A 15,631-nucleotide genomic window follows, 5' to 3' on the forward strand; every position below is an offset into this window, starting at 1 on the left:
TTATCTTTTAAAGATTTTATTTATTTTTGAGAGAGAGCGCACGGCAGGCAGAGGGAGAGGGAGAAGCAGGCTTCCCGCTGAGCAGGGAGCCCTATGCGGGGGGCTCGATCCCATCCTGGGATCGTGACCTGAGGCGAAGGCAGACGCTTAACCAACTGAGCCACCCAGGTGCCCCTGCTTTGTTTTTTAATTATGTAAAACATAAACATTAGTCCAAGAGCAAAACGATGCAACAAGATACATTCAGTTTCCTTGCCTCACCCTGTTCTTTCCCTGAAGTCTTAAATTTCAATTCTTTATTAGCTTTTAATCTTCCCTTTTTTGAAAATATAGCTAGATATATAAGTATTCATATTTCTTTCCTTTTTTACATTAGTAAAGATACGATGTTAACAGTTGTGCCTCATTGTTTAAAAGACTCAGTTTAGGGCACCTGGGTGGCTCAGTCGTTAAGCGTCTGCCTTCGGCTCCGGTCATGATCTCAGGGTCCTGGGATTGAGCCCCACATCGGGCTCTCTGCTCCGCGGGAAGCCTGCTTCTCCCTCTCCCCCGCTTGTGTTCCCTCTCTCGCTGTGGGTCTCTCTCTGTCAAATAAATAAAATCTTTTAAAAAAATAAAAAATAAAAAAAAATAAAAGACTCAGTTTATTCTAGGGGCGCCTGGGTGGCTCAGTCGATTGAGCGTTTGATTTCAGCTCAGGTCATGATCTCGGGGTCCTGGGATTGAGCCCCACGTTGAGCTCCCCGCTCAGCGGGGAGTCTGCTGGTCCCTTTCTCTCTCTCCTCTCCCCCTGCTTGTGCTCTCTCTCTCACAAATAAATGAAAACCTCAATTTATTCTAGATAAGTTACCCCTCATTCCTTCAGTTCTTTTTATAGCCTTATAATAATCCACTGTTTCAGGTGCTGTGCTTCATTACCAGTCCCCTCACGATGGATGTTTAGGCTGTCAATCTTCTGTTACAAATAATGCTTCAATGCATGTGCCTTTTGCATGTCACTTCGTTTTTGCTAACATATCTTTGGCGTAGATTCCTAGAAATGGAATTGCTGGGTCAAATATGTAGCATATGTAATTTGCCAAATTTCCCTCCTCGGAGGTAGCATCATTGTGTGTCAGCTCACAGTCTTACCTGCAAAGCCTAAAATATTTACTGTCTGTTTACAGAAGAGGGTGTCAACCCCCTCATTGCAATCCTTAAGGTCTGGCCAGCACAGAGTCCTTGGGGGAGGTAGCATAGGCAGTTTTCAATGGGCCTGGGTAGGAGTGGCCCCGAGCTCATGCTCAGTCACGTGTCCACATGGTTCTGCAAGGGAAGGGAGACCAGCACACAGTGGGGTTGGGGGCCTGGGAAGAGGAGACCGTGGATTTTTGTTTTTCAGATAGCACTCTGGCACAGTGATCAATTTTGTCCCAATTATGACACTTGTGGTCCCCCCTCCTTTTCCCATATACATTTCACACATTTTTGGTCTTTGTTAACATGTGTTTTGGGATTTTTATCATTACCATGTTTTGCTTCCTCTTCAAGGGTAATCTTGATATTTAAATTCAGTTTTAAATTTAGTTACAGATTTAGAACAATTTAAACATTTCTAGTTTAATTGGTTTCAATGCTTACTTTGTCTTTTTTAAACATGAGTTTTATTTGGCTTTAGTTTTTAGTTGGAAACATTTTCACATACTTATTTTCAAAGACATAGGAATTCTCTTATCTGAATCCCTGCAAATAGAATCTTCCTGAAGTTTTCACACCTGAAAGATAACTGGACTGGGTATTGAAATTCTCAAGTCATGGCCCTTTTTCTTCTTAAAATGCCTTCTGGCACTCCGTAGTGGAGCAGAGATATCTGAAACTAGCTTGATTTTTTTGCTTGTTCTGTTTTGGTCCGTATCCTATTAGAACTTTAGTTCTATCCAAAAAAATATGACAGAATCTATCTAGGTCTGAATCTCTATTTTTGGTTGCATTAAGATACTGGTTTGTTGCCATACCAAAGGGCATAAAATAAGTTTCTTTACAAAGGTAGTTTTCTCTCTCAGGTACCAGTTTGAGCCTGAGCAGTCTGATGTTGCCCTGTCCTCCACAGTGTCAGGAGCTTTCCTTAACACTTGGCTTCCATGCTGCTTTTTAAGATGGCCTTTGCAGCTCCATCACTGCTCTCCCCTCCACACCAGCATTCCATCCAGTGGGAAGGGGCCAAGTGGTGGGGAATCCCGGAGATGGCAAGTATGCATGTTTCTTTTTTTGAAAAAAGTGGTTCTTTGCCAGGCATTGATGTTTTCCCATTCCAGTTCGGTATCACTTATTGTCAGTTTCCCTTGCTTTTTGGGTGCTTAGTTGTTTTGTCTATTTTTGATGCTCTTAGGTTTTCATCTTTTTGATATTTAATGAGAAACCATAAGAAGGAACACTGAAGGCTGCTAAGGAGAAGCCGTTTTTGACTTGGAGGGACTTTGTTGTAATTAAACCTTTATTTTACAGATAAGGAGACAGGTCTCTAAGAGACCGGTCTCCAAGGTTATACTGCTCGAGTACAGATGATCAGGGAGAACATTTCTGGGCCTGGGCTTTCTCTTATGTTCCTGATGAGGAAGTGAGACCCCAGTATATGGTACCAGAGTCCTAGTCCCTGCCTTCAGGCCTGCCCTGGGGTGATGCATATGGGGGAAGTCTTAAATTTCAATTTATTGGCACCTTAAGGGGAACGTAGAGAGGAAATAAATAAAAGGCAGCAGCAATAATTTACTGTAAACACCAAGGGAATTTGCTAGCAGTGTTATTAGACATCTGTGGTAGCAGGCCAAAGAAACTTCCAGTAGGCTCTAAGAGGTCTGGATGCATGTACAATTTAGTCTCTAAATTACACAGGGTGGGCTTCCTTCGTAATCGTTAGCCGGGCCGCCTCTGTTGCCCGTATCCTTCCCCAGGGATGTAGGAATAAGACAAGGCCAAATGCTTTTCATACTCTTCACGTCCTCACCCCACTCCTGTCTGCTCGCTAGCCATTCACATCCTAATGGGTGCCCAGTCACTCCTTTAGAAATCGGTGTTTCCTCCCTCCCCTCACCCCTTGCCCTGTCAAGATCACCTTCTTTCTGGCCTGGGCTAATCCCTTCGATTCCTTGTTGACTCTCTCCACCCAACTTTTTTTGGTTCCCCTTTTTTTCATGTTTTCAAGTTCTCCCTCTATGCTGGAACCCTCTTTGCTAATTTGCAATCAACCTGTCATCCTTTTCTAGAGCTCCATGTTGGATGGAACAGTAACATATAGAAACCTAGTTAGAGGGCAGAAATGTTTGGGGCTACTCACCAAGTCTAGGGAGAGGTCACTGTCTTCAAAAGCACTATGGGTCACGGGTTTTCAAGGGGCTCTGTCCAAAGGAACAGGGAGGGGCTTCATGAGTGCAGGCTCATGAACAAAAGCTTTGTTGTTGTTGACCTAAGCCCCCATTTAACAACTGTCCTTTATTTTGCATAAAATCCTGTAATTAGGATTTTCTGGGATGTCAGGATGTCCTCTCAAGACAGGAAGTCGGGGATTCATAGGAGAAATGGATTCAAAGTTGGAGTAGTGTGAGCTCACGCAGATGCGGTGAGCACTTCGAGTCCAGCGCGTGCATGTGAAGCTGTTCTGGTTGACAGTAAGGCGGGGCAGGATTTCGTCCAGCATCTGGGTTCTCAGAAAGTGGGCTGTGGGGAGAACATCCTTGCTTAGGAACCAGCCAGCTGTCTCCTTCCTGTCTTCTGCCTCTTCGTGTGGCCTCCCCTTCATTTCTGCAACCCTACGACAACTTCTGGGTGCTCCGTACCAGGGCAGGCCCAGCATCATCTTAGCACGTCCTTCCCTTGCTCTCACATGTTCGGAGACAATGACTTTGGAAATGGGCAGTTTAGGACCTGGAATGAAACCTCAGATTCTGCCAGCAGGAACGAAGGCCAAGGAATGAAACGGGAGCAGCAGAGCTAAGAGCGCATTTTTGGAGGGTCCTGTGTCTTCTCGCTCTCTCACGGTGAGGTGATCGCTCTCCTCCTGACAGACCCGTTCCCAAGCCCTCGGGCCTACATTTAAAGCCCCGCCTTTAAAGGTGTGCTGTTTCTGTCCACCTGACAGGGACACCTCAGCCCGGGGCACAGCTTTCAGAAATAAGCGTGGCTGCCGGGAACCCTGCGGCTTCTCTCAGATGGTCAGCCTGGGGTTTGCTTCTCCCTGAGAGGGCAGCGGGTTTGAGGCCTAAAGGGAAGAGGAGGGAGGGCAGAGCCAGAGGTCCCAGGACTTGTAACAGCCACAGGAGCGGGGAGTCTGTCCCTGCCCGGAGTCCTGCCAACCGCAGCAGGGAAAGGAACAGCTCGCATCTACACTCAGAGACTTTAAAGTACAAAGAGCATCTCAGAAGTTGGACTTCGGAGAAAATCACGAATGGGGATGGGACATGGGTGAGGAACAAATTTTAAGTGATCGAGGAGCCCTCAGAATTTGTTAGGGGAATGTGGCTACTCTGCAACCCCATCTGTCCTTGCTGTGCTATGAACGGTCACCCCCCAAAGCCTGACTGGCCACCACTGGCAGTCCAGTATCCCCTCTCTATTCCTAGGATTGCTTGGACTTGGAGCATCTGTCTCTAGCCTACACAGAACAGACCCATTCTGGTCTGACCTTTAGCACACACCTGCGGGAGGGTCAAGTTCAACACCCCGCCCCCGCCCGCCCCGGCCTCCTGTCCAAGGCTGACCCTGCCCTTCTCGGACCTCCTGGAACACTTACAATGGGGCTTCTGGGGAGGGATGAGCACCTCTTCCCTGGAACTGTCAGGCGTATTATCCTCTCCCAGTCCCCCACATAAAAATCAACTCCTTCCTGGCCAGGCTTACGGTTCCCTAAGGAGAGGGGCTAGTCTTACCTACCTTGACGTGCAGGCAGTCCATCCCTCCAGTTCCATGGCTGTCAAACTCCGCCACACTCAGAATCACCCAGAGGGCTTGCCGAAGCCGACTGTGGGGCCCCTCAGGGTTTCTGATTCAAGGTGGGCCCCAAGAATCTGCATTTCCAACACGTTCCCAGGTGATACAGGTGCTGCCCGGTGGGGACCACACTTGGAGCACCCTTGGCCTAGCTTAGCTTCTCCCAGAAAGCCGCCTGCAGAAGCCTTGCCTCCTCAGGGCGGCTGCCCAGGCCTAACTCTAGGCTGCCCATTTTCCCTCAGTCCCCCAGAGCTGGAACTCTCTTGACACTTTGGGATGGGCGATGCTTAGTAAAATAAGAGACCAAGACACCAGGATCTTGTTAGCTGGATATATTTCATTTTTTTTTGTTTGTTTTTGTTTTTGTCACAGAACACTGTTTGCAGTAGAGGAAACTGGCATTGCAGTCTGGTGGTAAATGGCTTGTTCACATAAACCAGTACATGTTCATCCTTTAGCGCAAAAAGCCCTAATGGCGCGTACCCTATTGAAATTCAGGACATCTCCAATATTTTCTCTCTCTGTTTTTCTTTGTCATCTTTTTTTTTTTTTTAAATAAACATTTTCAAGGTTTGTCCAAAAGAAGGCCATACAGGTTCTTGGCTAGCGGAAGACAATTCAGAACAGCTGTTGCACACTTGGACTGTCACCTTCTCCAGGCTGGCAGTTGATATTTTTTTTCCAACTCATTTTTATTAAAAAAATAAAAAAATGCTCCAACTATCAGTTTTACAAAATCTCTAAGGGAAACACAAGAGCAAGGTGCTGAGGTAAAAAACACCTGAGGTAGCTTTTTTTGTGTGTTTTTCTCGTTTAAAAAAATCTGTAAATTTAACGCCCTGGGCCAACGACCTCGTGTAAATTGCTATTTTCCTCCACATTTTTTTTTTTTAAAAAGAAAGAAATCATTTCGCTGAATATGGATGGCTTATACACCAAAATGTGAAAAGACAAAATACATTCTTTCTTTGTGGAATTTTTCTTTGTTTGGTTGGTTGGTTTGATGGGTTCCTGTTTTCTTCTTCCAAAATGCTAGGACAAGTACCATTGACTCTTGTTCTTTTGAGTAACCAAGTGTAAGTTGAGGCTGGTTTGTGTGTTTCGCTTTTGTTCCTTTTGTGTGATGTGATACTCAGAGCACTGCTTTGCCTGGGGGGTGCGTAGATACTGGGAATTGAGACAGAGGGATGAGGGAATTAAAAAGAATGGGGATGGAGAAGGAGGGGAGGGAGAGAAGGTAGGGGAGAGATAAACAGAGAGAGACAGAGAATTATATAGCAGTATGCAAAAAACCAGTTTAAAACCTGTGAAGCAAAGAGAAATGGGTGTGTGAGCTAGACAGGGATGAAGAGAGACAGAGTTTCCTCTTCAGAGAGACGGTATCCCTTCTGTTGACATACACAGGTGATCCAGAACTGCTGTGAGTGTCCTTTCGAGATTTCCCTCGGGTGAATTTTGTGTGGGTGGTCTCGAAGCTCCTTTACTAAACCATTAGACCTCCCAAAGAACGACTTTATTCTTTAAAGTCTAGAAAAGCCTGCTTTCTCTTTAAAAAGAAAAAAAAAAATTAATAATTGATTAAAACTTGGAGTTAGTTGAGTTATTTGATATATTATTTCTAAAATATATTAACGCTGCAGGCACCCTGTGTAACCCACAGGCCACATATCTTAACATCTTTTCCCTTCTAATATGTACACACATGTACAGAGACAATTTCCACAAAAAGAAATGGGTGTGAATTTTGCTTTGCTTTGAACATGTTCACCTATGTTAGTTCAACTAAAAGGGATAGCGTGGTGGGAGTTAAGGAGAGATCCGAGTGGATGGTGCAGTGGATGGCTGGGAAGCCTGCAGAGGCCCTGGGGGAGGCAGGAGGCCGGGCAGGGCCCCCGGGCTGACCTCCTCCCCACCTCCCTCCTGGCCCCTGGGATTCTCAGGGCCTCTGCAGAGTCCCCGGCGCCTCCGCAGACTTCTCATTCCTCAGGATGGTCTTTGGTTTGCTCCCGAGCTGGCTGGCTGTGTTTGGTCTCATTCTGTCAGGTGTTGGAAGGGCTACATTCATCCGTTGTTTTGCTGGTGCCTGTGGGAGCCTCACTTGCCGCGCTGTGAGGCGACTCCCTGAGGGTATTTCTGCTCCTGCTGCTTCACCTGTTGTACAATTTCCCTGATCTTGCGCTGTGCAGTCTGCAGCAAGGGAGAGGAGGGGACAGGGGAGAAAAAGGAACCCGGTTCTGAGGACAAGCAGTGGGGGTGGGAGGCTGGGGCTGGGACTTGGGGAAAGGAAGTGGGATGCTCAGAAAAGTGTCATCTACCTGCTGAGGCCCTCACTCTGGGGGCTGGGGGCGGGGGGGGGTGTACTTTCCTGCCTAAAGTTCAGGGTTCCCCCAGCCCTTCCCTAAGGCCGCTGGGTGCAGCAGGATAAGGAGGTGGGACCCCAGAAGCTTCCAGGTACTTGTTAAGAGAGGCCAGGAAGCAGAGGCAGGGAACCAGTGCCGAGGGGGCCTCGTGGAGGTCAGACAGCACTCCCCCTCCCATTACACACACTGTGGCTTTCAGGGCTGCCCCACCCGCCTTTCTGGAGCCCCTGGGAAGAACATGAGTGCGATGCCAGGAAAGACGAACAGGAAATGCGATGGGGAGGAAGTGAGGGACTGGCCCAGACCCTCTACCCTGTACGACTAGAGAACACACGTGAGCCCAAGCCCGCCCCCCCGTCACTGGTGCTCCAGTGCAGCTGGCAGGGACTGCACCCCTGTAGGCAGGCAGGGCACTGGCAGAGCTGGGACGCAGGAGCTCTGCCTGCAGGGAGGGGCAGAGGCACCGCTCAGACAAAGCTTCCCTGTACGCTTAGCCGGCCCTCCTGGTTTGGGGCAAGGACTGGGACTGCTCTATCCCCAAACCCAACACACGAAGAGCATCGAAAAGAATCAGGCCGCATGATGCGGAGTCACTGGTCCTTCCGAATTAAAGATAGGAGGTCCTGGGCCCTGACGGGGGAAGTCATGGTGAGGTGGAGAAGGACGGCAGAGAAACGGAGGTCTCCTGCAACGAGCAGTTTCTCCCGCAATGAGCAGGTTCAACCCTTCACAGTGGGATTCTCAGAGCCTGACCGGGGGGACCCCGAGGGCGGGTCCTTGCCTGGTATGTGGTTCCCAGCAGGGAAAGGCTGTGACCGAGGTGTGCGTAGGTGGCAAAGAAAGGGGGGACCTTATGCTCTAGCATTGCAGGGGGCTGGAGATGTGCTTGGCTTGACTTCAAAGTGCTAGGTTCTTCCTTGAGCTCCTCTAGCGCGCCTGGGGAGAGCTGTGAGGAGATGGTGTGGAGCAATTTCCCCTGCCCTGCAGGCAGTCCCTGAAGAGCCAGGGGGAGGTTCCATCTGTGTGTGGGGGTTCGGGGGTGGGGCGTGTGTAGGGCCCGTGGCCACCGGACAGGCCACCAGTAGCTTAGAGAAGTGAAAACTGGCTGGCCAGAGAGACCAGACCCTCACAGCACAGATACCTGGCTAGCAAAGAAATGCCCGATAATTCTGACGATCACTTCCTCATTTTCATCTGGTGTTTGGTCACGAGGCACGATGACTTCTGCACTGGTTAAGTTCTGCAGTTCATTCACCTGGGCAGGGAGAAAGTGGGTTCAGGAGGAAGTGGGAGAGGAGAGTGCTGGAGGGCAAGGTGGCTGGAGGCTCTTCTTCTTTCCTTTAACCTAGGACGCGTCCGGGGGCTTCCCAGCCTCTGGTCGCATGGGGCCATGTTTGAGCCCTGGAGACTCACTGGGTGGCTCAAGGAGGGTCCAGTCCCCAACTCCCTGGAGCTCCTTCTGGGGCTGAATTCTTACTCTGGAATTCCCTTCAATGCGGTTCCTGCCCATGCTCGCAGTGACCCATGCTCTCCCGTCATTCAGGAAGGCAGATCCCTCCTGGGTGCCAGCCGTGAGCCCACACCACCTCTCGGTCTCTCAGACTCACCAAAGCAAACTTTCCTTCCTAATCAGGCATTGCTCTGGGCCCCGCTCTTCATGTTCATCCCTGCCTCCAAGTCTTCCTTCCCCTCCTTCTACCTTCGGATCATTACCTTTTCTCCCTGCCGTTCCAGTTCCATACCAGCCCCCCTCTGGGAAGCCTCCAGCCAGTGCTGCTCCCCCCTCACCTGCGGCCCACTTCCTACTCTCCCCAGCCTCAACAAGCCTACACTACGCAGGGGCTCAGCCCAGGCCCTGGCCTCCGGGGTGCTAAACACACGGGTGGGGGCGCCAAGTGCTCAGCGGACAGCTGACAGCTCGGGGTGGGTGGGGGGTGGTGGTGCACAGAATTCAGTGACTGGTTCCCAAATGACCAAACGGGATCCAAGGGCTCAGGATGAGACTCCCCCGTGGGCCATTAGCGCTCCTGCCTACCGCCTTTTGGCTTGTCTAGAGCGGTGTGTGTGCCCTCGGGTGCTGATCACATTCCTGGATATGGAGAATAATCTGCAAGCCACTGACTTTATTCTTTTGTATGAAGGTGACTCATTATATGCAGAACTTGGCTTTGAGTGCTTAGTAAGAGTTTCTGTGTAAAGAAAACAGCAGGTACGTGCGCACGCGCGCACACACACACGACTCCAGAGAGCCCCCAACACGGCCAGTCTGCTAGTGTGCACAGGCACTACTGGAACTTCTCAGGGGTCATATCCCTGCCACGGGGGAAAGTCATGTTCTAGAACACACCTGCGTCTGACGGACTATCTGCTCATTCCTACAAGCTTCACAGTTAATTCTCTGGCACTTTTCAAATTCCTTTGTGTTGCTGCCCCCTTCAGGTTGAAGACCTTGATTATTATTTTTTTTAAGTATTTCCTTCTCACCTACCACCCGATGGCTAAACTAGCTCCCCTGTAACAGATGGGCAGGTTTGGGAAATAGCCAGAAGACAGAATCTGCAGGAGGGAGAGTTTGAAAAGTCAGAGGCGAGTGTAGGATGGCCCCTGCCTGCCTCTGAGCGGGACTTTAGAGAAGATGGACAGTCGGCCAAGTGGGGATCCTCGGGACAGGATTCTGTTCCCTAGGATTTTCCTGCTGCTATGTGTGGGCTTGCGGGGGGCAGGAGGCAGCCTCCCGGTCTATAGGGAGTCGGGGTCTTCATTTTCCAGCATGTAGCTGAGATGCCGGATTTCCGGGTGCAGAACCCTGGTGTTTTTGGTGGCCTGGCTCAGCACCCTGGACTGGGGGCCCTCAGCCCCTGAGTGATGTCCTTGAAGAGCCAACAGAGGTCTGAGGGAAATCAGGGGAGGCCGGCACAGGGAGTCAGCCAGGAGACGAAGCCAGCTCGGGGCGCACTCACGGTTTTGCCGCCCTTGCCAATCACCCGGCCAGCCGTAGAAGAGGGCACTCTGATGTGGGCTTCCAGCTTCACCTCTTCTTTGGGGTTAAAGAAGTTTTCTTCTTTCAGTTTCCCAAAGATCCGCCCCTGGGCCTGAGAGAGCAAGGCGTGACGGGTGACTCTCGGCTGCCAGGCGGCCCACTCCACGGTGCTGCTGCCAGAACTGGCCAGCCCAGGCCCGGGGCACCCCCAGCCCCCAGTTCCCCGGGGCCTGCTGCCCTCCTCCAGAGACCTGGCGGGGCACTGCGCCGGCCGCCGCTACGAAGCTCTCGGTGTGGGGGGTGTGGGCTCGGGGCTGGTGGCGACGGGGTCTGATCTTCATCGCCCTAGCCCCCACGAACGGGCTGAATGAACTGGTGCCGGGCATCCTTCACTTCCTCCCCCCACGGTAAGTTTAGACCTCGGGTCACTGAAGGCTGGAGGCGAGGTGGGTGGTGATGGGGCTGCTTGCTGATGTCTTAACTCCAGAGCCAGCGCAGCTGGGAGGTTATGGTTGGTTGGTTTGTTTTTTTAAAGGCTTTAAAAATTGAGATAGACTTACATAACCTAAAATTCATCATTTTAAAGTGTACACTCCAGGAGTTTTTGGTGTATTCACAATGTTAGGCAACCATCCCCACTTCCCAGGACACTTCCCCCCCCAGTCCCCCAAAGAAAAACCCCACACTAGCGGGCAGCCCCAATTGCTCCCGGCCCCCCGGCAGCCGCCATCCTCCTTTCTGTCTATGGATTTGCCTTTTCCGGACATTTCAGATAAAGGGACTCATGTAACACGTGGCCTTGTGTTTCTGTCTTCTTTCACTTCATGCAGTGTTTTCTAGGTTCATCCACACCACAGCATGCATCAGAATTTTGCTTTTTATGGCTAACGTCCTACTGAGTGGATATACCATGTTTTGTTTATCCACTCATGAGTCGAAGGGTTACTGTTCTTAAATATTTCCACGTGTTAATGTTTCTTCTCAGATCTTAAATATTTTTAATGATGAGGACTATACTTTTAGAAATATGCTTCTGGGGGCGCCTGGGTGGCTCAGTTGGTTAAGCGACTGCCTTCGGCTCAGGTCATGATCCCGGAGTCCTGGGATCGAGTCCTGCATCGGGCTCCCTGCTCAGCGGGGAGCCTGCTTCTCCCTCTGACCCTCCCCCCTCTCATGCTCTCTCTATCTCATTCTCTCAAGTGAATAAATAAAATCTTTAAAAAAAAAAATATGCTTCTGACTTTCAGAAAACTCAATTTATAATTTTCCTAGGGGAGAAAAAAGGGCAAAGACAAAATGCACCTCACCAAACTCCTGCTATGTGCCCTTACACCCCACGGTTATGCCCCCAGAGCCGGAAGAGTGTGACTCAACGAGTCTGAGACATCTGTCCTCAAAGCCACGGCTCAGGGGTCAGAGATAGCCCAGAGGGGGTGCCATTTGAACTGGGTACCCACAGACTATCTACTTTTCTATAAAAGAGAAAGGAAGGAGGGCTCCAAGCAGAGGGAACAGCCCAGAGGTAGGCAAGACAGGGTAAGTCTGAGACGAGTAAGCAGCTGCAAGAAGGGCAGTGGAGGCCGGGCCTCCCAAGGAGAGTCTTGAACATGCCTCTGAGGTGGCTGCTGCCTGCTTAAGGCCCTCAGCTACTGCAGGGCTGAGGTGACCCTTGGCACTGACCTTGAACTGGGCTTCAGGTGGGCCGGTGATGATGACCATTCTTTCGCTGACGTCTGGGCCTTCCGCCGGGGCAATCTGCAGTTGACAAGAGGAAAATGCTGCTGCTGGGCCGTGCTCCCCAGGCCCCTCCCTTGTCTGGATGTGTGGTGCGCACACACATTAGCAAGGGATTATAGGGCTTCTGCCTTTGCACCTGCTGCTTCCACTCTGCTACTGAGCACTGAGCCTCCTTTACAGAGCCAAGGGAGTCGAGTTCTAGGAGGAAGAGGGAGGTGTGGGCTCCACCACCTCACCCGGGCCCCAGAGGGAAGGAAGAGCTAGTTCACAGAGGCGCTGCTGTGGAGCCAGCTTGCAGGAGAGCTGCCCCAGTTCTAACGCTCAGCTCAGAGGTAGTCAGCTACAGGTGACAGTTGAGCTGGGGGGGGGGGGCTCAGACCAGTTTATCCATGGCTCGGGAACTGAGTGTGACAGCTCCAGAGCAGGGGTGAGGACACCCTGGTCCCAGTGTCCGTTCTGCAAATCCCTCCCCTCCCCAGACTCTCTTTCCTCATCTGTGAAATTGGGAGGTGAACCCTGGCAAGCTCAATTCCGCCTTTTGCTCTCACCATTTGTGAGTCTGAGTTCTCTTGTAACATAACTCAAATGATGGACCAGGCAAGCACTTTTTGTTAGATCCCCATTACAAGTTCTTCTCTGCATAGCTTGCCTTATTCCAAAAACCATTAAGGTAGCTTTGAAAAGAAATACAGTGTAGCAAAACTAAAGTTAAATGAGTGAAAAGTACACCAGACATTGAGAAATGAGCTGGGTGTGAGGTCAGTACACAAATGCATCTCATAAGGTCCTATACACCTGCCTCAGATGGGCCGCAGACTCAGTTTTAAGCTTACGAAGAGAGCAAAGTCAAAAAAACCTCATTTACAGGGCCACAGTGTTCCTAAAGCCAAAAAAAAAAAAAAGCCAGGGCTCAGCAGAGGTCCTGTCCGAGACTGAGCCTGGAGAAGGAGCTGTTCACAGTGGATGTCATTCACCACTAGCTGCTGTGTCTCAGACGTGGGCTCCCCAGGAAGCCCCCCACCTCCACCTCCACCTCCGTCCGTGGCCGAGGCCAGGCTGCATCCGTGAGCCTCCGGCTGCTGTGCGGCTGCCGCAGCTCTATCATGCTCTGGTGTGGCCAAGGTGTGCTCTGACCTGCGCCTGCCCTGGGATCAGAGCATCTTCGGTGAGGGCTCGGGCTCTGACCCTCTGTGGCATGAGGACGGATATGAGGCACAGGTCTCCAAGGCCTGAGCTCCTCGGGAGGACTTCACAGCCTGTCGGCCTCCACCTGTGCAGGGCAGCAGCCTCTGCCGAGAAGCCCGATCATGTGTCCCTGGGGGTTGGGGCCTGCCGGCAGGCCCCCCAAACACTGGCCCTCGGGACCACTGGCGGGAACACCTGCCTCTACTTCTCCATCCACAGCTAGTGTTAAGCCCAGTCCTTATCTCGCAGAGTGAACGAGAGGGACCAGAGCACGGCCCCGGCGGGTCCTGGCTCTCACCCGCCCAGATCGGGGAGGGCTGCGAGGCCAATTCACACTTGGCGCTGACCAAATCCACTCCGCCGCCACGGTCCGCCTCCCAGCGACTCCCGGCTGCCTGGCTCACATTGCACAGCAAACGGCCCATCTCTCCACTGTCTGATGCTGCCGCCCAGACCCGAAGTCTCAGAGCTACTCGTGAGCTCCTGCCGTTCTGGAATGACTCTCCGCTGGCAAACTGCCGTGACAGCACCAGGAAGGAGGACCCGTCTTATGACTGAAGTAAAGGGGACCCAGAGGTGAGATCCCATGGTGAGCAGGGCCTGAAGCAAGGCTCAGGAGTTGTGTGTACATTCTGCAGCCGGTTGCCCAGACGCTCTGTAGGGCAGGCGAGTGGCAGAAGCCCAGCTCCAAAGCATCTCAGGGTGCACGTCCCCGGCCTCACCTCTGCCCACCCCCCTTGCCAGCACTCAGCTCCCACACAGTAGTGTACCGCTCTCTCCCCGCCCTGGGAGCACCCAGCGTGCCTCCAGCTGTGGCCCCCGAAGACTGGCAATGTAGGAACGGAGGGTTCTTGAGAGGGAGACTACCCGTTTTGCTTCAGAGAAAATGCGTTCGGAGTCCTGTTGAAACTAACAAAAAAACCTAACTTTTAAAAGTAGGAAATTTCTCCCACAAAGACTCGGCCTCCCTGGTTTTCTCTCCTTCGCTACTGTGGAGAGAGGCAGGGGCCGGGGAAGGAGAAGCACGTTGCTGGTGCAGCATCAAGGACGACCATGGCCTGTCCCGCCGTGGCCGTCCGTCCGTGGGCTGGGGTCCCGCCACGGCAACACGCCTGCCCCCCCCAGGTGCTGCGCTGCGGGCCGCCCGCACCTCAGGGCTCGCACCCGGTCTCCGCGCTCTGCAGGTACCAGACGGGAAGTGCTTTACCTACATCAAACTCGTCGGCGGTCTCACTGCAGTCCTTTACTCGGAGCATTTTGTTTTTGCCTTTTCTCCAGCACACTTGCTGTGGGAGACATTCCAGTTCTTCTTGAGGAGAAAGTGCAAGCATTCTTTCTCTCCAAGTCATGAGACTTCTCGTTCGGAATTCCGGGTTGTCCCATGGTAGCAAATTACTTTACGTAACAACGGGAACTCTGTTTTCGAAAGTGTTTCATGAGGCTTGGGACGTGCTCAGCATTCTGCCTGTGAGTCAGAGCCGATAGCCGGGCTTGGAGCAGGACCAGGGTTGAAGAATCCTTCCCTTTCAGCCCCTGGGACGCTTCTTCACAGGGCGCTCGAGGGGGCAGGATGTGGGCACGGCACTGCCCCCGCCAGGCCGGCTCTCGCGACCCTTCCCAGAAATCCAGGGGCCTTCCTGCCTGAGCCGCTGCGTTGGGTCCCAGGGCTGCCTATCGGGCTGTGTCCCCCAGCTCTCGTTATCTACAGCATTAGCACCTTCCAAAGAGTGTTTCCTGCAAACTTTCCTTGAGGGTCAAGGGTCTGTGCAGCACAGACTAATTAAAGCGTCAAAGCTCTGATAAGGGCCAAGTGTAAATGACGCTCTGCTGGTGTCCGCCCCCCGGGCTCAGGAAAGCCCTCAGCCTGTCTTTGCTTTACGTTCTTGACAAGAGGGCTGTGTTAGCCCAAAGAGGACCGGGTTGGCTTAGGTGTTGCTAATAGTTTTTCTAATTCAATTATCAGTTTAACAAGAAAGTAATGGGAGAGGTAAAGAGGAGAGCCGATGGGATTAATCCTGGAGGCAAATCTGCCAGACCCTGTGGGCCCCTGTCCCTGGCATCGACGTGGGCCCCTGTCCCTGGCATCGACGTTGGCCAGGAGCAGCAGAAGCAACAAGGGACACGGGGTGGGGGGCTGGTGATGGAAGAGGGCGGCCGTCGGAGAGCAGCTTTACCTTGATGGAGGCCCCAGCGAATCTGGCCAGCTGTTTGATGTGCGCCCCCTTCTTCCCGATGATGGCACCTACAGCCTGGGTTGGGATGAAGAGATTCACAATCTCCTGCTCTGGATACTGGAAGGGCAACACAAGACAAGACGTCATTCCCACTGTGGTGGCTCCTGTAGGCACTCAGCAGCTACCGAGCATCTACCACAAGCCATGTGCTGTGAAGGCCAAAATGGCACATG

At 51.9% G+C, this 15,631-nt stretch overlaps 1 protein-coding gene across 10 annotated transcripts in view; it reads right to left on the reverse strand.

Annotated features, from left to right (window-relative positions):
• Positions 1-15,631, reverse strand: part of IGF2BP2 (insulin like growth factor 2 mRNA binding protein 2) — a 163,582-nt gene continuing 147,951 nt past the window's right edge. For 3 of the 10 annotated variants that reach the window (XM_081831042.1, XM_081831011.1, XM_081831017.1), the window contains 5 exons: positions 15,399-15,515; positions 11,983-12,057; positions 10,283-10,414; positions 8,464-8,577; positions 5,280-6,129 (listed from right to left, as the gene is read on the reverse strand). In XM_081831042.1, coding sequence (XP_081687168.1) covers positions 5,995-6,129; positions 8,464-8,577; positions 10,283-10,414; positions 11,983-12,057; positions 15,399-15,515 — 573 coding nt within the window. In that variant the 3' untranslated portion in view covers positions 5,280-5,994. Of the gene's footprint in view, positions 3,375-5,279; positions 7,150-8,463; positions 8,578-10,282; positions 10,415-11,982; positions 12,058-15,398; positions 15,516-15,631 lie in introns of those variants that run through there. The other 7 variants (XM_031028243.2, XM_006733396.2, XM_006733394.3 and 4 more) reach the window with 5 other exon arrangements.

This window comes from Leptonychotes weddellii, chromosome 1 (genome assembly GCF_054177405.1).
Source record: "Leptonychotes weddellii isolate Sample4059 chromosome 1, ASM5417740v2, whole genome shotgun sequence".
Taxonomy (NCBI): domain Eukaryota; kingdom Metazoa; phylum Chordata; class Mammalia; order Carnivora; family Phocidae; genus Leptonychotes; species Leptonychotes weddellii.